The sequence below is a fragment of the Geotrypetes seraphini genome, chromosome 1 (assembly GCF_902459505.1).
Source record: "Geotrypetes seraphini chromosome 1, aGeoSer1.1, whole genome shotgun sequence".
In the NCBI taxonomy this organism is placed as follows: domain Eukaryota; kingdom Metazoa; phylum Chordata; class Amphibia; order Gymnophiona; family Dermophiidae; genus Geotrypetes; species Geotrypetes seraphini.
Window position 1 is genome coordinate 416,092,774 of NC_047084.1, and position 22,001 is coordinate 416,114,774.

The 22,001-nt window shown below is 39.0% G+C and overlaps 1 protein-coding gene across 4 annotated transcripts in view; it reads left to right on the top strand.

The window, feature by feature from the left end:
- The window catches only part of KDM4C (lysine demethylase 4C), a 405,781-nt gene that overhangs the window by 65,256 nt on the left and 318,524 nt on the right, over nucleotides 1–22,001 (top strand). For 3 of the 4 annotated variants that reach the window (XR_004536811.1, XM_033918713.1, XM_033918724.1), the window contains exons 5-6: nucleotides 2,455–2,648; nucleotides 4,836–4,885. Coding sequence is in view for 2 of the 4 variants with exons in the window: in XM_033918713.1 (XP_033774604.1) it covers nucleotides 2,455–2,648; nucleotides 4,836–4,885 (244 nt within the window). In the remaining 2 variants the exon portion in view is untranslated. Of the gene's footprint in view, nucleotides 1–2,454; nucleotides 2,649–4,835; nucleotides 4,886–13,702; nucleotides 13,752–22,001 lie in introns of all 4 variants that reach the window. The other variant, XR_004536812.1, reaches the window with a different exon arrangement.

Sequence of the window (22,001 nt, forward strand, 5' to 3'; positions counted from 1 at the left end):
AAGTTTTAAAATCCGTTCTTCCAATAACCCTGATTTCTTGAATAGAGTACTGATTCTTCATGATCCCCAAAGAACCTTTTGCTCCATTTCCCAAAACCTTCTTGCTGTACCTTTCCTGAGACATATTAACACAATGCGACCATACATTTTTTTTCAATTACTGCTCCCACTTTGTGGAACACCGCTCCAAAGTATTTAAGAGAAGACATGACTATTTTAGACTTAAAGTCAAATCTCAAAACCTATCTATTCAAGGACGCTTTTAACGTTTAACCGTCCTATTTAAGGATGCTTTTTATTCTCTGAATATAATTGATTCATGTGATATCTGCTCCCCTCCTATTGTCAGTTCCACTTGTTCTTTCTCTTTAAATAATGTAGTTCTACCACCTCACTTCTGTACCAGTTTGTCTGTCAGTCTTGTACTGTTAAGTGTTTGTACGATATACCTTTGTTGTACCCTGTATTTTTTAAACACTTGTATTTTAATATGATATGTACACTGCCTTATAGTCTGATTTGGCGGTATAATAAGATTTTAATAAACTTGAAACGAAGTATTTATTTATTTATTTTATTTATTTATTCAATTTTCTATACCGTTCTCCCAGGGGAGCTCAGAATGGTTTACATGCATTTATTCAGGTACTCAAGCAGTTTTCCCTGTCAGTCCCAGCAGGTTAACAATCTATCTAATGTACTTGGGGGAATTAAGTGGCTTGCTCAGGGTCACAAGGAGCAGCGTGGGTTTGAACCCACAACCTCAGGGTGCTGAGGCTGTAGCTTTAACCACTGTGCCACACTCAGGCTTACTCTTCAGTCCAGCCAATTCCAGAACACAGTACTCCTTTGGCCACTCATCTACTCCTAGAGTGTTTCAGTGTCTCATGGTGACAGTTGCCCAACTGCACAAACAGTATCTGTTATTTCCTTAGTTAGATAATTGATTTCTAGTGGTTCATACAGAATCGCAAGCCTTAACTCTGAAGGAAACACCTTGTTTATCTTATGTTTCTTGGATTTATTATCAACTTTCTTAAGATTACCCTAGATATAACCAACATTATAATTTCCCCCTTCCTGCTTTTCTTCTTCAACTCCATTAGTGAGGATTAATGTAGGTTCTTGATATAGGTGTACTTGCTATTTTTAGCCCTTCTCTTCTTCCTACTCTTCTGCCCATACTCTAGTCTCTTGTATGGTTTCCTCTCTCCTCTTCCATATATCTCCATCTCTTTCCTTCTGTATGCTTTCTTCAGTTTCCCATCCCACTTTCCTCATTTAGCCCCCCCCCCCCCCCATTTACAAAACTGTGAAAGCATTTTTTAGTGCAGGCTGGCACGCTCAGTGCTGTGCGCTGATCCTGACGCTCATAGAGTTCCTATGAGCGTCGGGGGCAGCGCAGAGCATTAATGATATGCTCTTCTCCCCCTCCAGTATTTTTTTTTCTCTCCCTGTCCAACCTCTAGGATTTTCTTTCATGCCTGCTTTCTCTTTAGGATCTTGCCCTATTTCTTCTTCCAAGGAAAAGGAAATAGGGCCAGATGGAGACAGTGATGGCCAGGAGGAGTGTTTCAAAGTCTTCTCTTCCATATTCAGCTACAACCCCCCTTTCAAGGTACTATTCAATTTTTTTTTCTGGGTTCTTGTCTCTTCTTTGTATTGTTTCAGTGGACCAGGAGGGTAGAGGAGGAGAGATAGACAGCAATGGGCTAAGACTGGGAAGCAGAGGGAGGGAGAGAGAGTGGTGGTGGCACTGGACATAGGTGGCAAACAGCAGTGCTCTTAGAAGGAAAGGAGAGAAACTTGATACAGATAGGTGAGAGCATATTGAGAGTGGAGAGACAGTATTTGCTTGTGATCTCTGCAGCTTATGCCTTTCTATGCCTTACCTTTTTAGTGATACAGTAAATGCCTGCAAGAATGGAATGGACAATTGCAAGGATTCAAAACAAATACTGTGTCATTGCACTTCTGCAGCCTTATTGGAACAGATTTGTTTTGTGGCTGTGGAGAGACTTTACACCATGGTCTTTCTACTTTTTCTGCTTTAATAATTATTTCTGAATTACTATTAACTAGTAAGTAGAACATTAGAAGTGCTATACTAGGAATTTTGCATATACTAATATGGAATACTTTCCCTTGTGACCTTTGTTTTTCCTAGAAATATGGAATCCAATGAGACCTTGTGCTAGCCCGTCTTGACAGTAGCACACATTGATGAATTCCCATCTAAGTCTTATTTCTCAGTATGTAAACTAATGATTATCTTAATACATTAGTTCTATATTTTTGCTGGACATATTTACATTCATCCATAGAGTAACTTCAGAATGTTTCCAGAGGAGGTTTTAAACTTATACAGAGGAAGAGTAGCACATTTGTTCATACAGTACGTTAGTTATTTTATTGAGAAGTTAAAATTTTATTGGCTTTATATTTATCTTTTAGGATGTTGATGAATGGAATATATCTCGCTTGAATACAATATTGGATGTTGTAGAAGAAGTCTGTGGCATTTCCATTGAGGGCGTAAATACTCCATATCTATATTTTGGCATGTGGAAAACAACATTTGCGTGGCATACTGAAGATATGGATCTTTACAGCATTAATTATCTCCACTTTGGCGAGCCAAAATCATGGCAAGTTAAATATTTTAATCAAAACTTTTTTAAAATAAAGCGCTGTTTTTCAACAGTGTGAAGCAGATATCAATGTTTTGATAAAATCTAACCTGTCTTTGTACATAGAAATATGTTTTTAATCTATTTAATATGATGAGATGTAATGTTTTATAGTGTGTAGAATTAGTCTGTGGCAGCAATTTCCAAATGTTTTCTCTTTAGATTCTATGAAAATGCACGTTAACAAAATCCCAATTCATACCACTAATTTAATTTCTTCATATTGCACTTTTGACAGGTTTATGTTTAATCTTTTTTTCATTAATTGAAATCAACTGAACAATTACCACCAAAAATAACAGATACTACTCTTTACTATACCTTTCCCAATCTGGATTTAGAACGAACCACAGTAGAGAGACACTATTGGGAATGTTATTAGACATAGCAAGACAACAGCTAAGTGAAGGTGGGAAGATATTAATCATCCAATTTGATATATCCTCAGCCTTTGACTTGGTATATCATCCCAGATTATTACGGATACTAGAAGCAGTAGGTATAGCCAGAAGGGTCTATACATGGCTTCAGGGATTCCTTCAATCCAGGAAATATCAAATTAAACATATTAGAAGCTTGGCCAATTAAAACATGTTAGAAGCTTGTTCAAACCCTTGCAGCATTCCGCAGGGCTCGTCCCTTAGTTGCATTTTAGACAAAATAGGCATAGCTTCATATAGTTATGCAGGTGATATCATTCTTCTACCAGTTGAAAACTCTCACTAAAATAAACAAAAAAATACAAGATATCTTTAAAACATTAGAATCCTGGATGTAAGGATCATAGACTAAAACTAAATTACATTACATTAGTGACTTATTCTGCCATTACCTTGCGGTTCAAGGCGGATTACAGAAGAGGATTTCTGGACATGTCCAGAGGTGTTACAGAGTAGAGTGGGTTGCTTCAGAGGATTGAAATGTTTCATATGGTGTTAGTCTTTGTAGATTTCTTGAATAGCAAGGTTTTTATTTCTTTTCTGAAAGTTTTGTAGTCTGGGGTCGTGATTAGTAGATTGGAGAGTTGGTAGTCTGGTTTTGCTGCCTGTGTGGCTAGAAGGCCTTCGTATAATTCTTTTCCGTTTGTCTCCGATTGGACAGAAAAATTGTGGTTCCTATTAATGGAGAATGATAAACAACCTAGAGCAACCAACATAAAAATTAACACTCTTAACTTACCCACTAGAACCCATACTAAAAGTATTAGGGGTCTCTATAAATCAGGGGTCTCAAAGTCCCTCCTTGAGGACTGCAATCCAGTTGGGTTTTCAGGATTTCCCCAATGAATATTCATGAGATCTATGTGCATGCACTGCTTTCAATGCATATTCATTGGGGAAATCCTGAAAACTCGACTGGATTGCGGCCCTCAAAGAGGGACTTTGAGATCCCTGCTATAAATAGACACAGCTCTCTTCAATTACAGATTGACAGTGTTGTCAGAAAATCTGTCATAACAATGTGCAACCTGACACACACACATTTTTTTAAAGAACCACATTTTTGTCTCCTAGTACAATTCCTAATCTTGGGAATGTTGGACTAGGAATTGAAAACAAATCACGAGCAGAAGAGATTTATTTTGTCCATGCAGCGAGGCTGCAGGAACAAATTGAGCATGATAGGAAGCTACTAGGCAGACAGCCTTGAGGGGAGGGAACAAGTTTTATTAGCCCCGCAGCCAAGGCTAAAGAGAGGATTCAAGATTCCATGAGTTCAGCCTCCAGATGGATTGTTCAAGAATATATAATTCTGCTTTATAGAAATATGATTTAGCTGTTTCCTTTTGGCTTTTAAGGCAGTTCTGACTGTTGAAATCTGTGAAGCTCCGGGCTGTGGGAAGGTTTGGGAAAGGCAGGTGAGATGCTGGAGGAAGGTACAGAGAGGGAGCAATTTTGGACTTTGAGGTGCAGAGGGGAGAAAGAGGGAGCAGTGTGGGTCACAGCATTTTTGGCTGTTTCTAATCACAAAACTACCCTTGTACATTAGATTAACTTGTAGACAAATATGTACAGTAATAATGTATATGTAAAACTAATTTCAATTCATATGTAAGAGACTGGTGATTTTACTTAAGTGATGGTGTTTCTAGGCCTTTTCATTTCCAGGGCTTCAAGATTTCTATATTTTAATTTTATATTTTAGGTATGCTATACCACCAGAGCATGGAAGGCGACTAGAACGACTTGCTCAAGGTAAAGTTTATGAATAATTTTTTTATATAAACATGATGGCAGATAAAGGCCATATGGCCCATCCAGTTTGTCTATCCACAGTAACCATCATCTCTTCCTCTCTCTGAGATCCCACGTGCTTAGCCCATGTTTTCTTGAATTCAGACACAGTCTGCATCTCAACCACCTCCTCTGGGAGACTGTTCCACACATCTACCACCCTTTCTGTAAAAAAGTATTTCCTTAGATTACTCCTGAGCCTAGCACCTCTTAACTTCATCTTATGCCCTCTCATTCCAGAGCTTCTTTTCAAATGAAAGAGACTTGACTCGTGCATTTATACCATGTAGGTATTTAAATGTCTCTGTCATATCTCCCCTCTCCTGCATTTCCTCTAAAGCAGTGGTTCCCAAACCCTGTCCTGGGGACCCCCAGCCAGTTGGGTATTCAAGATATCCCTAATGAATATGCATGAGATTGATTTGCATATAATGGAAGCGACAGGTATGAAAATCTCTCTCATGCATATTCATTAGGGATATCTTGAAAACTCGACTGGCTGGGGGTCCTCCAGGACAGGGTTTGGGAACCACTGCTCTAAAATAATACATATTGAGATCTTTAAGTCTGTCAACATATGCCTTATGATGAAGACCATGTACCATTTTAGTAGCCTTCCTCTGGACCGACTCCATGCTTTTTATATCTTTTTGAAAGTGTGATCTCCAAAATTGTATACTACACTTCTCCCTCCGTATCCACGGGGGTTAGGGGCAGAGCCGACCTGCGAATATTAAAAAGCTATGAATAATATTCGGGCCGGTTCTGCCCCTAACCCCCGCTTCCCCCCGGCTATTTTAAGCCCTGTAAGCTCCCCCCCCCTTAAGCCTTACCTGATGGTCTAGCAGGTTTTTGGGGCAGGAGCGATCTTCCACGCTCCTGCCCCGTGCAGATCGCTCATAAGAAATGGCTGCCTTAAGCTCCCGTCGTAATCTATGGAAACTCAAGGCAGCCATTTCTTATGAGCGATCTGCATAGGGCAGGAGCATGGGAAGATTGCTCCTGCCCCAAAAACTCATCAGGTAAGGCTTAAGGTGGGGGAGGGGCTTACAGGGCTTAAAATAGCTAGAAAAATTTAAAATGTTGTTCTGTTTAAAAATCGTGAATAACCGAATCCATGGATGCTGAATCTGCAGATTCTGAGTGGGAATTGTATTTTAAATGAAGTCTCACCAGAGTCTTATACAGGGGCATCGATACCTTATTTATCCTACTGGCCATACCTTTTTCCTATGCACCCTAGTATCCTTCTAGCTTTCACTGTCACCTTTTCAACCTGTTTGGCCACCTTAAGATCATCAAATAGAATCACACATCACATAACAATCACACCCAAGTCCTACTCTTCTGTTGTGCACCTAAGTTCTTCACCCTCTAAACTACAGTTTCTTTGGTTTTTTGCAGCCCAAATACTTGACCTTGAATTTCTTAGCATTATATTTAGCTGACAAATTTTAGACTATTCTTCAAGTCTCGTTAGGTCTTTCTTCATGTTATTCACACCATCTGGGGTGTCTTACTCTAGTGCAGATTTTGGTATCATCCATAAAAAGGCAAATCTTACCCAACAGCCCTTCAGCAATACTTATAAAAATGTTAAAAAGAATAGGCCCAAGAACAGAACCTTGAGGCAGACCACACTGGTAACATCTTGGAGTGATCTCTATTGACCACTACTCTGTCGTCTTCCACTCAACCAGTTCCTGACCCAGCCTGTCACTTTGGGGCCCATTCCAAGAGCACTTAGTTTATTTATTAGATGTCTGTGCAGAACACAGTCAAAGGCTTTGCTAAAATCTAAATACACCATATCCAGTGCACTCCCTTTATCCAATTTTCTGGTCACCCAGTCAATAAAATTGATCAAATTTGTCTGACAAGACCCACCTCTAGTGAATCCATGTTGCTTCCAGTCTTATAATCCACCGGATTCCAGAAACTTTACCTTTCTCTGTTTTAAAAGTGTTTTCCATTAATTTGCTTACCACAGAAGTCAGACTTACTGGCCTGTATTTCCCTACTTCTTTCTTCCACTTTTGTGTAGAGGGACTACATCTACCCTTCTCCAGTTCTCTGGTACCATTCTCAACTCTAGAGAAGCATTAAAAAGGTCAATCAGCGAAGCCACCAGAACTTCCCTCAGCACCCTCGGATGTACACACTTTCTCAGTGATAAATATTTTTTAATGGTATCTTAGAAATGGATTCTAAATTTATTTTTACCTTTTTATATTTATTTTCAAAGTAGAATAACAAAAGAAGAACTTTGTTACAGAAAATTATGAAACTCAGACAGAAATAAGTTATAACACATCAAAAACAAAGCAATAGTAATTAACTCTGAGTGTCAAGATTAAAGTCCACAATTCTGGAGGAGAAGCAACTGAAAATTAGAAGATGATTATAAAGATAATATATTCAAGCAATACTCATAATAGAAAAGTGACTTAGTATGTTCCAGTACTTTCACAAAAAGGCGGTTTACAAGTCCCATCCCCACCATACTAAATTATACATTGTTATTGGGTTTGTTTTTATTTTAAAGCTTCTATACCACTAACTAATGTCTATGAAGTCAATTCAGAGCGGTTTACATGAGCAGCTTTGATAGAAATATGAACATTAACAAATCTAACAAATTAGTAACATATAGATCTCCGGAGTCCAATGACTGAGCCTAAACTGGCAGAACTCTCCCCTAGCTAATGATAAGCTTTGAGCTTACTGGGCATGTGCAAGGGGATCCTACTCCTTGAGCCCCTCCCTCTGCCCTGACAGTTTTTTCTTTTGCCACTCCTGAACGGTTGCAGCTCTCCCCTCTCATCACTAGAAAGAAAAGACTGACCCCCCCAAAAAAAAACCCCCCACATAAACCACATAGGTCAAATATTGACAGAAATGCATTAAAAAAAAAAAAAAAGATCTACTGCTTTACAAAGTGGGTCGGACATAGATACCTCACTGACCCTTTAAAAAAAAAAACCCCCAAAACTGACAAGAAACAGGAGTGGGAGATCGTGGAGGAACTATAAGTTCATGTTCTCTTCTCCCCACTGGAGATTTTAAAGCAGGTTTTAGGACCGTGAAGACGCTGAAGTTTCCTGTCACTTCCTGCGATGAATGAGAGTTCTCCCTTAGCTCCTCTTCTCGCTGAGGTTTCAGCGAAGACCACCAGACAGGACAGTATGCCGCTTGCTCCCTCCCCCCAGGACCCTGTCTCGGTTCCGCAAGGGGAGGGAAGCACTTTGCCGCCGAAGCTGCATTTAAAGAAAAAGTCAGCATATTCGGCAGGCTCAAAGAAAAATCTCCTGACATTGGATCAGTGCAGCACCCTTCTCCCCCTGTGGCAAATTTGATAAGGAGCTCTCTCACAACAGCAGCTTCTGTGAGTGTGCAGGGTCCAGCAAAGGCTCCCGTTGGCTCCGTCTTGGCTCCATGGTCCTCTCCTGGCCCTAGTCGGCAATCTTCTTCTGGACATCCATGTATTTTTGGACATCCAAGTATTTTGACAAAGGCTAAGAGTCTCTCCAAAACTAAACGAGCTGCCTCTCCATCAGGATCATAAGCACATAAGAATTGATGCTGCTGGGTCAGACCAGTGGTCCATCGTGCCCAGCAGTCTGCTCACGTGGCGGCTCTTAGGTCAAAGACCAGTGCCCTGAGACTAGCCTTACCTACGTATGTTCTGGTTCAGCAGAAACTTGTTTCCCCTATAACATTCTCCGGAAGAGCATTCCAGTTTTTTACCACTCTCTGGCTGAAGAACTTCCTTATGTCTGTACAGAATCTATCCCCTTTTAACTTTCTCTCTACCTTGGAGAGGGTGAACAACCTGTCTATCTACTAAGCCTATTCCCTTCATTATCTTAAATGTTTCGATCATGTCCCTTCTGTCTCCTCTTTTCAAGGGAGAAGAGGCCCAGTTTCTGTAATCTCTCACTGTACGGCAACTCCTCCAGCCCCTTTACCATTTTAGTCGCTCTTCTCTGGACCCTTTTGAGTAGTACTGTGTCCTTCTTCATGTACGGTGACTAGTGCTGGTCCAGGTGAGGGCATACCATGGCCCAGTACAGTGGCTTGTAACCTTCTCCGATCTGTTCGTGAACCCCTTCTGAATCATTTCCAGCATTCTGTTCGCCCCTTTCGCCGCCACCGCCACACATTGCGCGGACGGCTTCATTGACTTATTGACCAGTACTCACAAGTCTCTTTCCTGGGGTGTCTTTCCACATACTGCACGGACATCCTGTATTTGTGTATAAGATTTTTATTACCGACATGCATCACCTTACATTTATCCACGTTAAACCTCTTTGCCATGTTGCAGCCCATTTCTCAAGTGTGTTTGTCACGTTGCAGGTCTTCGCAATCCTCCTGCATCTGCACTACTCTGAATAACTTCATATCGTCTGCAAATTTAATCACCTCACTTGTCGTACCAATTTGCAGGTTATTTATAAATATGTTGAAGAGCATGGGTCCAAGCACTGATCCCTTCTAAACGGCCCTCTCTGTCAGGTAGTCAGTCAGTCCGTCCTGCCAATCCTTTGGGTTCTAATCAGTTCTTGTCAAATTTTTTCCTCCTCTTTCAAAAATTTATGCAGGATAGTGCCACTCTATTCCAGCCTGCTCTTTCTGAACAGTCTGTCTCTGTTAGTTCGCCAACGGTGCCCAGAGTGTAAGGATTTCAACCCTCCAGAGACACTTCCTTTACCCTCTCTAGGGAAAATCCCGCAGGAGTTAGATTGGGGTCCCTGCTCTCCTGTCTGTTCATCTCCATTGCAGGATACTATCTCCCTTAATGACTGGGTAGATCAAGAGGAAGGTCCCATGTCCAGTGCAGGTCAATCAGCTCAGGTCATGCTGCCACCTTCTCCAACTGAGGAATTTTCCTATCCAAAATTTCTCCAATAGGTATCTAACCTGTTGAGTCTCACTCAGACTGCAACTCCCACGACTACTAAGGATTTCCAAGCTATTCTACAATCCCTGTAAGACTCCATTAAAGGAACAGGTTACACTCCCAGTGCTCCAAATACTTCAAGAGTTACAACTTTCTAATTGGCAAAAACCCTTATTAGTATCCACCACATCTAAACGCTTAGAATTGCGCTTATAACGTTCCTTTTTCTAGACTCTCATGGCTCTTAGAATTAGTACCACTATTTGACATGGGGATTGATGAGCACCATCGAGGAGTATACGTGTTCAATGTCTTTCATCTATCAATTTTCAATAAATTTACTATCTATAATGGAGTTTCTTCTTTTCTTTCTTTTACCTCTTATTTCTGCAGGTTTTCTTTTAATTTGTGTTTTAGTAAGTGTAAATTACTCTGAAAGCCTTGTCTATAGTGTGGTATACCAAAGCTTTTATAAAACCGGAAAACTCCACTTTTCAAGGCTGCATATTTATTCTTCAGTTTGAGGGCAGGAGGAGTCATGGTATCAGTCCAGCAGGGTCTCATGATCTGTGTCTGCTTGTCCTCTTTCAATACAGCTTCTGTTTCTGTACTAGAGATTTTTGATTAAGCATTTTATTGTATTTCTCATTGCCATGGATGCTTCTCAATCTTGCCACCTCCTCTCTCTGTTCCTCCACTTCTTTCATGAGGAATTCAAGCTACATACATCTCTCATATGGAATCGGTCCCTCATTTTAGATCATGCTTTCCATCTGGACAGAATCGGAGGCTGTAATTTTGATGTGAATTTTCTCTGAGGAGAAGCAGAACTTAATTTCTCACATGTTGGTGACATCACCCAATGGAGCTCTGATGTGGACACTACCTAGTGCTCTAGTATTTAGCATCTACACATGCACAAGTGCCTTCCTGTACAGCATGAACGTACAGGACCAGCATCTTTAGTTTTTTGTGGAGCAGAGAGAGGTCATGTTTGAGAGCTCTCCTCAACATGTCTGTGCTATTTTGGCAGTATTTCTTCAGTGCCTTCCCTGCGGTACCTCTTTTTTTTTTTCCTTCCAGTTTCCTTGTTTCCTTTTATTTCCTCAGTTTTTGGCAGGTTTAAGTTTTCTTTGTTTATTGGTTGCTCCCAAGGCCCACTTAAGGCTGAGCTCTTGTTGGGTTGCTTTCCTGTTTCAGAGAGACACTTTTTTTTTTTTTTTTTTCTTTCCTCAAAATTGAGCCGTTTAATTTCATTGTGGCTGTTTTTCCCTTTATGTATAAGAAGCTCGCCAGCATTGCCTGCACTTGAAAAGTGCCAGTGTCAGGAGGACTGCACATCCTCTGTTGTAGCAATGCCAATGCAGCAGTCTCCTTTTAGCCAAGACCTAGCCTCCAATTCAGTACAGACATCTCAGGCAGTTCCCATACTAGCACTGATCCTACTTTAACAGATGCTTGCCCTTGATCAATTCTGGGTTATGTAGTAGGAGCTGCTGGGGCGCATTTTGAAATGGTGCATTGCCAAGGCATTGAGGGTGCCAGCCCATGTTGGAGACCCAAGCCCTGCCTGTTGATTAGTCATCAACACCAGTGCCTTGCCAGACATTTGGGGCTGATGTTGACCGAGGAGGTGACCCTCTCTCCATTGGGGGAGGAAACAAGCTTGGAGTTCAGATAGGATCCTTACTTTGAGGCCTGAACGTTCTTCCAGCAGGCCAAGGGAGACACAGACTCTGATTCCTCGTGATGAGCACTTTGCTGAGTCTGAGACAGGACTGATATGATGAAGAGCCAGAGGATTTTTGAATTGGACATCCACTGGCATTCCATCTGATTCCTCTTTTTCACGAGAAAGAAGATGCCCCCCTCCCTTTGTCAACTTTTAAAGGCAATGGTGGCGGCCATTCCATTTAAGTTAGAAATGGAGAATGAGCCCAAAGTTGAGCTGCTAACTGCACTCAACTATGATTCATCTCTGTAGAATGCACAGATGAGGTTTTGGGAATACCTTTTTTCTGTGCAGGTGGCCCTTAGGCAGATTCCAAATATAGGGTCAAAAATGGCTCCTGGATTCAAAAAGGTGCAGCTGCCACACCATTCCATGGTGGTCAAATCCACTCAGAGCCAGCAGCTTGACGACCCATGCCTCAGATCCCCTGGGTAGGGATGCTTATACTCTAGAATCTTTTGGGGGAGAAGTTTTTCAGGGTTCAACACTTCTCCTGCATCCAGACCTACCAGCAGATTTATATAGTAAATAAGAAAATGTAACTAGTTACTGTATATAAGTTTAAGTAGAAGTATTTTATTACCTTTACTTGTAAAGAAGTATTACTTATGATAACATTTGTTACTTTTACTGAAGGTAATAATTTTGCCAATGTTACTACTTTTGCTCAATTACATCTGATACTAAAAGTGAAAGTGAGATATAAATGATGATTCCACAATAAATCAAATGAAACAGCAAAACTGGGAACAGGATTGTGCTACTGCAAATCTCATCATGCAAACAGCGGGTCATATCATAAATTTTGCAATTTTTTAAATATAGCCTATGAGAATAGTGGAATTGCCGGTGTTTGTTGAATTGGTTACTGGTCTTCAGCCAAACAGAACAGTGATGAATTGGATTACTTTAAAGCGGAGATGAAGCTTTTAGCAATTCTTGGTAAACAGTCATACGTTTCTACAACAACAGATGCTGCTCATTTCATGGAAACTTTTATATTGGTGTAATTGTACATTGGATTGGTAGTCTTTAGAGAGGAAGTCTGCTTGTCTGGCCTTAAGATCAAAGGGTTCCCACACATCTGACATTTTTGCATCAGTTCTCGGATATTCAAACAGTTTGACATCAGATGAAAAATTGTTAGGAAAACAGACAATGATTCCACCTTTGTGAAAGTCTACTTTGTAATTGGACAGCACAATGATGAAGATGAAGATGTAAGTGATGAGTTAACGCTATTTCTAATGCAGATAATGAAAATGATGATGACAAAGGGCCATTCCATGAGTAACAGAATTAACAAAACAAGTCACCTATGAGGCTGCTGATTTTGAAATTATTGGTACATACAAGGGACAGTGTAGTTTAAGTAAATGCAGTTTGCGAAAAATAAAAATCAGTCTTCTGATTGGACTTCAAGCCTGTGAAATGTCTGGTGGATATATTGATAATGGAATCGGCAATTTTAGACATGAAATTGAGGGGTTTCAGTACAATTCAGCCAAACCGGAGAAGAGACAAAGTATTAGGACACACATTATAGTTGATATTAAAATATGAATGGGTCTCAAGTGCGTAACTGTATGAAAGAAAAAGGAAATTTAGTTGCAGATAGTGGAATCACATGAAACAGAACTTTTATTCATAAAATGGAAGACTTGTGGAACATTAAAAAATTTGTTTAGCATTCATCCAACTTAATAAATTTGAACAAAGGCATATGCCTTTCATTTTTAGTATGATCTCTTCTGTTCCAGAAGATTTAACTACGTGTATAAAAGTACCTGTATAGTGTATAGCCCTTCATCATTCAATAGATCGGTATTAATTCAGTTTCAAAAGAAATCAGTTTTCTTAGACCATCAATTGCATGTAAATGTCTAGGTGTAATATGCATCTAAGCTTAATACCCACTGGTTTGCTAAAGCAATAGTGATCATACTTGCTCATTCTTGTCTGTTCATCTTTAGCGGTTCTAGCTTTTTCATAATATGGTCACATTCAGTCCAGCTTATATCCTCTTGTACCGGAATGAGAATACAGTACCTTCTTTATCTTGTTTCCTTAAGAATGCCACTTTGTTTGAATCTTCATCACAGATTTTACTTGACCAACATACAACTTTATGCTTTTCTTGCAGTCAAACCACACCAGAAGAAAATCTCCTGGGTTGACTGCATCGGCTACAGGTAAAGGGATTTCAGCTGGATTTTTTAGATGTTTCTGTTGTCTTTGGTAGTACAATATCTTTTCTAAAGGCAAATGGTTGTTTTTTTTTGCCTTGAAGCAGAGAGTGCATCATAGTCCAACATATGTATTAGCATCAAAAACACAATGGACAGCGTTAGTGTTTGGAAGTGTAAGAATTTTGGAAGTGGAAGTTTGGAAGTGTTTCATCGAGGTCAGCACAAGTTTTTTCCACTTTATCAGCAGGAATAAATGAAATGTTGGGGTTGGGTTTTGTTTTTTTTTAAACTGATTTTTTTTTCTAGCATCCTTTGAATAGCATTTCTTTGAATAGCTTTCTCTGCAAAGCATTCTTTTCCAACTAAGTGTTTACTGTTCACTCAATACCATCAACAACATCTTTGCTCTGACTGGTGGTGAAGAAGTACCACAACAGCTTGACACGGAATTCAGTTTGAAAAAATATAAGGTTTACCGACAAACCTCTGCTTAAACTGGCTTGCAGTCCCCATCATTGAAGAAATGAATTTCCTTAACTGAGAGGTTCTTGCTCTTCACCAGATTTAATAAGTGAGAAAGAAATGTATGGATTGCATATTTGTCATGGTCCAAAATATCACTTATGAATGCTTCTGAAATGCCAGCTTTGTCCGGCTGCCAAACATATGCAATTAAAACAGTTGTTTAACTGTTGGTTAAGTGCTCACTCTGATTTTCATTTTGTTGCTTAAGGCCCAAATTCTATATATGTTACCTAAAAATATCAGCACTGACTAGTACAGCACTAAGTGTGATTCTGTAAAAGTTAAGCATATTTTATAGAATCACACTTGGTGCCGCCTAAGCACTGCTGTGCAAAGGAAGGGGAACAGATATCCCACGTAAAATCCAACAGAAAGAACAAGTGGGATAGAACAACCTTGAGACAAATAATCTTTCATTTCTATAAACTCAAAATAAATTTCATGCAGAAACACATGAATAAAAAGACCTATAGACGTAATATCTTTTTAAAAGGATCCTAAGATTTGGACACACCCTATTTATGCCTGCACCTAATTTTGGCACACAACAGCGCCGAAGTTAAAAATATGCCCATAATCTGCCCATTTTAAGGTATGCACTTTGGACAAGATGCATGTTTCTTATAGAATTTTGCACTATGAATTGGCGCATAACTTTATATTAGTACCAAATATGTTAATTGCCAATTATTGGTACCGATTAGGACAATTAAGTTGTGTGCATGCTTTGGTTCTGTACATCAATGTACATGCATAACTTTAGGCGCATTATGTAGAATTTAGGGGTAAAGTCATAATTTTCTCAAACATCAACTTGGATGACAACAGTTTCATTTGAAACCACCTGCTTGGCTTTCTTAGTACTGACTTTTTCTCTTTACAAATGAAAATACAAGAAAGGCATCCAACTGTGCCTTCAACATCTCAAAGCAAGTTATCAACTTAATGACACTGTAAGACTTGATAATCTATTGATTCAAAGAACACACAGAAGTAGAGATGGACCAAAATCTTTCCTGCACACAAGTGTAGAATTTTTTTATTGGCAAAGCACCAGAGGACATAATTTGAGGTTGAGGGGTAGTAGACTCAAGAGCAATGTAAGGAAATTCTTCTTTACAGAGAGGGTGGTGGATGCCTGGAATGCGCTACCGAGAGAGGTGGTGGAGAGGAAAATGGTGACAGTTCAAAAAAACATGGATCTGGAATCAGAACATAGTGAATTTTGAAGAAATAAGGCCAATACTGGACAGACTTACACGGTCTGTGTTTGTATATGGCCATTTGGTTGAGGATGGGCTAGGGAGGGCTTAGTTGGAGCCTAAGCATAGTGCAGGGCAGAGCTTTGGATTCTTGCCCAGAAATAGCTAAGAGGAAGAAGAAAATTTTTTTAGATTGAATGAGGTTGAGCAGACTGAATGGACCATTTGGGTCTTTATCTGCCGTCATCTACTATGTTACTATGTCACACTGGGTCAGAGGACTAAAACCATATCTGAACTATCAAGCAATGTCCAATGTAATATCCACAGTACTCTCTATTTTGGACTACTGTAATGCATTCCTGCTAGGCATTCCTAAGTACATGATCAAACAGATACAGATAGTACAGAATGCAGCAGCAAGATTTCTGCTGGGAAAATCAAAACGTACAAGTGCCACGCTGATTCTGAAAGAATTACATTGGTTCCCTATTGAAAGAAGTGTGAAATTCAAGATCATGTTGTTGACCCACAAAATCGTTCATCTTTTAGAACCGCATTACTTAGCAACCAGACTACACACCATACTACAACACGCACACTTCGTTCAAGTCAAGAATACTTGTTGGAAATACCATCTCTCAAATGCATCAAATATAAAAGTGTCAGGAAAAGAATTTTCTCAGTGGTGGTCCCAATGTGGTGGAACTTCCTACCAAAGGAATTAAAACTAGAAAAAGATACCAAAAAGTTCAAGAAAGGAATGAAAACCTTCCTTTCTCAGACTATTTTAATATTTAAGAATCATCTAGGAGGGGTAATTAACATGGTGGAATTAGCTCACAACTTCACGCTTCGTACATGACAGGATGAAGCAGGATATACAAAGGAAGTTTAAATTGGCAACTAAAAGTTTTATATGTATATTTATAGAAGCTAACTATATAAATAAGTATAATGAAGGGATTTAGGGTTATAGTATTCTTTTTTTTGTTGAGTCAGTCAAAGGGTGGACTAGGTAAATGATTTACTAAGCTATTTTATCATAGCTAGAGAATGACACGGTGGCTAAAAAACAGTGTTCACCGTGGCTACGGGGACAAGGCCATTCACCGCCCCGTCATCAACAAATTTAATTATCTCGCTAGTTATTCCCATCTCTAGATCATTGATAAATATGTTAAAAAGCAGTGGTCCCAGCACAGACCCTTAGGGAACCCCACTCTTTATCCTTCTCCATTGAGAATATTGACTATTTAAACCTACTCTCTCTTTTCTTTCTTCCAAATCAGTTATTAATCCATACTAGAACATTACCTCCTATCCCATGACTTTCTGATTTCCTCAGAAGTCTTTCATGACGTACTTTGTCAAATGCCTTTTGAAAATCCAGATACACAATGTCGACCATCTCACCTTTATCCATGTGTTCATTTACCTTTTCAAAGAAATGTAGTTGATTGGTGAGGCAAGATTTCCCTTGACTAAATTATTGGTGCTCATGCTCTGTCATTTTGTTCTATATAAAGCATTCCCTTCACTTCCCTCACCAGAGTGGGTGGTGACTTGTATGGGCTTTCTGTGTGAGGGGTGGAAGTGCTGTTACCATTAGCAGTGCTGAGTTGTTTTGACACGCTTTAGCAGTGCTGAGTTATTTTGACACGCTTTTATATGTTTTGGCTCTTTTTTATTCAAATCTTTAATTTTTTTAAAATTCTTTAAAGGCTTTCAGAGATCAGCTGGTGAATCAAATTGTTCTTATATAAAATCTAACCTAATGTAATCTAATTTTGGAATTTATACCTAATTAACCAAAAGTTCAAGGTGGATTACATAGAACTGCGATCATATCACTAAAGTATTCAAATCAAAGACATTTAAGAACATTATCCAGTGAGCATGTACAAAACAATCTTAATAAATGAAAAGAGAAAATGCCTCTAAGAACATAAGAATTGCCATCTCTGAATCAGAACCTAGGTCCATCAAGTCCGGTGATCTGCACACGCGGAGGCCCTGCCAGGTGTACCCTGGCATAGTTTTAGTCCACATATCACTGTATGCTTCTCAAGGGAGATGTGCATCTAATTTACCCTTACCTGCATCACTCTATGCCACTCTTAAGGAGATGTGCATCTACTTTACCCTTAAATCCTAGAACGGTTGATTCTGCAATTACTTCCTCTGGGAGAGCATTCCAGGTGTCCACCACTCGCTGCATGAAACAGAACTTCCTGATATTCGTCCTGGACCTGTCCTTCCTCAGCTTCAATCTATCTCCTCTTGTCCATGTCACATTGGACATTGTGAATAACTGCTTTCCCTGCTCCATTTTGTCAAATCCTTTCAGTATTTTGAAAGTCTCGATCAGATCCCCTCGCAGTCTCCTCTTCTCAAGGGAGAACAACCCCAGTCTCCTAAGTTATTCCTCGTAGTCCAGGTTCTCCATACCTTTTACTAGCTTTGGTGCTCGTCTCTGCACCCTCTCTAGCAATTTTATATCCTTCTTTAGGTATGGAGACCAATGCTGGACGCAGTATTCCAGGTGCAGTCTGACCATGGCTCTGTAGAGCAGTATTATAACTTTCTCTGATCTACTCATAATTCCCTTCTTTATCATGCCTAGCATTCTATTTGCTTTCTTCGCCGTTGCTGCACATTGCGCTGACGGTTTCGGGGTCCTATCTATCGGTACACCCAGGTCCTTTTCCTGTTCGATCTTTCCCAGAGTTACACCTGACATACTATACTTGTGATCTTTATTATTTCTGCCTAAATGCATCACTTTCAATTTTTCCACATTAAAATTCATCTGCCATTTATCTGCCCACTTCTCCAATTGATTCAAGTCGCTCTGGAGTTCCTAGCTGTTCTTCTGCGATCTGATTGCCCAGCATAGCTTTGTGTCGTCTGCAAACTTGATGATTTCACTGGATGTTCCTTCTTCCAGGTCATTTATGAAAATATTAATTAAGATGGGTCCAAGTACCAAGCCCTGGGGTACACTGCTAGTTGCTTTTTCCCATTCTGAGAACTTCCCATTTATGCCCACTCTCTGTTTTCTGTTCTCTAGCCATTTGCCTATCCATCTTAGTATATCTCCCTCTATTCCATGGCCTTATAACTTCCTGAGAAGTCTTACATGTGGAACCTTGTTGAACATTTTCTGAAAGTCCAAGTATACAATATCAACCGGTTCTCCACTAGCAATTTGTCTGTTCACTGTCTCAAAAAATTGAAGTAGGTTCGTCGGACATGATTTCCATGTTGACTGGCTCTCATCAGGTTGTGTGTGTCTTGGTGCCGGACTATGCTCTCCAGTGTTCTCAACAGCGCCTTTTAGCCGGGCTCTCCGCCCAACTAATTTAAGTGAGCGTCTGGCTGTCAACTGTCGCGAATCCTGCTGCTGCTGCTGCTCAACATTGAAGAGCTGCCAAAAGTTTCCGCCTGACTTTAAAATTAAAAAAAAAATGGCAGCAAACAACTTCCATGCTCTGGGGCTCTAACGGTACCACCGTCCATGCCGGCTTCCCTTCTCTCCAAAACCGGAAGTTACGTCCCGGGGGTGGGGGGAGGTAGGGAAGAGAAGGGAAGCCAGCACAGACAGTGGTACTGTTCAGGGCCGGATTAAAGAATAAGCCCAGGGCCCAAAAATGTCAGGGGGGCCCGTTGATGGAGGGCAAACAGATGAGGCAACGGCGATGAGCCCCCCCCCCCCCCCCCGACATCGAAGGCAACGCGGGCCCGGGCTCTTCCCGGCATTAGCGCTCCCCTGTGGGTGTCCCCCCACCCCCCGCCGGAAGTAACAAGTTGCCTCCAACTGGAATGGAGCTAGCTACCCCGCTGCCGCAACTTCCTTTGCCGCGGTGGGTGTGGGTGACCTCAAAAGCCAAAGCAGAGTGGAGGAGAAGGAAGCGGATTGGGTTTCTGAGAGGCTGAAACGGCGTGGGCTGTGCTTAATCAAGTTTCAAGTTTTATTTATATTTGATTAATCGCTTAATTAAAATTATATCTAAGCGAAGTACAGTGTATGAATAAACATGATACTAAAGTAGTAAGCAACATGAAATATTATAAAAATAACAATTTATACTAAAATTTACTAAAATAGTAAATAACATGAAATATTATAAAAGTTAACAATTTATACATAAGTAATAAAATATATAAAAAAAAATAAGGATATAAAAAAAAAAAATAGGAAATAACATGAAATATTACAAAGTTATAAAATAAAAGTTAAATTGAAAAATTTTTCTTAACTATTATATAATAAGCTAAAAGTTTATAAATGATGTAAAAAATATTTACATGTAAGAGGAGCTCGTAATTAATTTTAAGGCTAAACGTTAAAAGCATCCTTGAATAAAAAGCATTTTAAGTTATTTTTGAAATCGTTTAAGTTATTTATTTCTCTTAAATGTAAAGGTAAAGAATTCCAAAGTTGAGGCGCTGATACTGAGAACATATCCTGACGGCGGGTACCAATCATTTTTAAAGAGGGAATAGTTAAAAGTTTATGGTTATTTGAGCGTAATGAGCGTGAGGTATTGTATGGAATAAGTAATTTATTTATAAATTGGGGTTCATTAGTGTCGAGAGTTTTAAATGTTAATAATAGGATTTTATAAGTAATCCGATGATTAATGGGGAGCCAGTGTGATTTGATCAAAAAGGGAGTAACATGATCGTATTTTTTTCCTTTATAAATAAGTTTAACGGCAGTGTTTTGTATAATTTGTAAACGTTTCTTTTCTTTTAGTGTAATATTTAACAGTAAAGAATTACAATAATCAAGTTTAGAGATAACCAAAGAATGAAGTAGGATATTTAGCGATTTTGGTTCTAAAAATTTTGAGATTGATCGGATTAGACGGAGTCTATAAAAGCATGATTTAATAGTATTATTTAGATGATCATGGTAGGAGAGGTTATTGTCGATAGTGATACCAAGTATTTTTAAAGATGATACAATCTCAATAGACATATTGTTGAGAGTAAAAGGAGCATGCAGATTGATTCCTTGTTTCCAAGTGAACAATATAGCCTTGGTTTTTTGCACATTAAGGGCTAACATGTGTGTTGTAAGCCATTGTTGAATTTTTTCTAGTTTTGAATTAATTTGTTGTATTTCTTCTTTATTTTCAGGATCTATAGGATGAATAATTTGTATGTCGTCAGCATAACTAAAAGTAGTAAAGCCTATAGATTGGCATAATGTTAGTAAGGGAGATAAGAAGATATTGAACAGTAATGGCGATAAAATGGATCCTTGTGGGATTCCATAATTAAGAGAGTATGGTTTGGAATTGGAGTTATTAAAAGTCACTGACGAAGAACGGTTGGATAAGAATGATTTAAACCAGTCAAATATTTGATCACAAATTCCGATGGATTTCAATCTGTTGAGAAGTAATTCGTGATCAATGGTATCAAATGCAGCGGACAAATCTAAAGAGAAAAGAATAATGGATCTGTGATGATCAAGAAAATAATGTATGTTAGTAGTTAATCCGATTAATGAATATTCTGTTGAATGGTTTTTCCTAAACCCTGTTTGGTTTGGATGAAGAACATTAGTTGCTTCTATAAAATCTGATAGTTGTTCAAATACTATTCGTTCCGTTAATTTAGCAAGAAATGGCAGAGTAGCTATAGGGCGATAGTTTGATGGATCGTCCAAATTGGATGTATGATCTTTTATTATTGGCAGAATAATAGCAGTTTTCCATGAAGAAGGCACTGAACTGAATTTGAGGCTATTTATGATGAAAGAATGTATGAAAGAACCAAAGCATGAAAAAATTTTTTTTAGGATAAGAGGAGGAATAAAATCTGAACGAGACCCCTTTAAGTTAACTCTCTAAAAGAGAAGTTCTATCTCATTAAGTGAGGGAAGTTTGAAAGTAGAACATTTGGCAGTAGGAAGCATTCCTTCAATAGAAGGGTTAGAAATATCTTTCGTTGGTGTACAATCTAGTTTATTTCGAATATTATTGATTTTGTTACAAAAAAAGTCTGCAAGTTCTTGAGCTGATAAATTATTTACATTTGTATTATTTTGCTTTTGTGAAATTGGTGAGATAGATTTTAAGATGGAATAAAGAATTGAAGTATTTTTTGTTTTTGAGATTTTTGAGGAATAATACTTACATTTAGCAGAGTTGATTTTGGATTTATAATAATTTGCATGATCCTTAAATTTTTTTAGGTTATTAGAAGATTTGTTTTTGTACCATTTTCTTTCAAGGGAACGTAATTGTTTTTTGAGTAGTGAGAGTTCATAAGAGAACCAAGGATTATTTTTTTTGCGGAGAGAAATAGTTTTAGTGATCAGTGGTGCATTTTTATCTAATATGGATTGTATTGTCATTTTCCAAGAATTAAGTTGTTCCTCTAATGAATTAGTACTTGAATGTAGAATTTCATAATCCATATATGTGGAAAAATTTGATAGCTCAAGTTTAGTGTAATCTCGGTATGAAATTTGTTTAGATAGCGAATGTGTAGTTTGTTGTTTGAGATA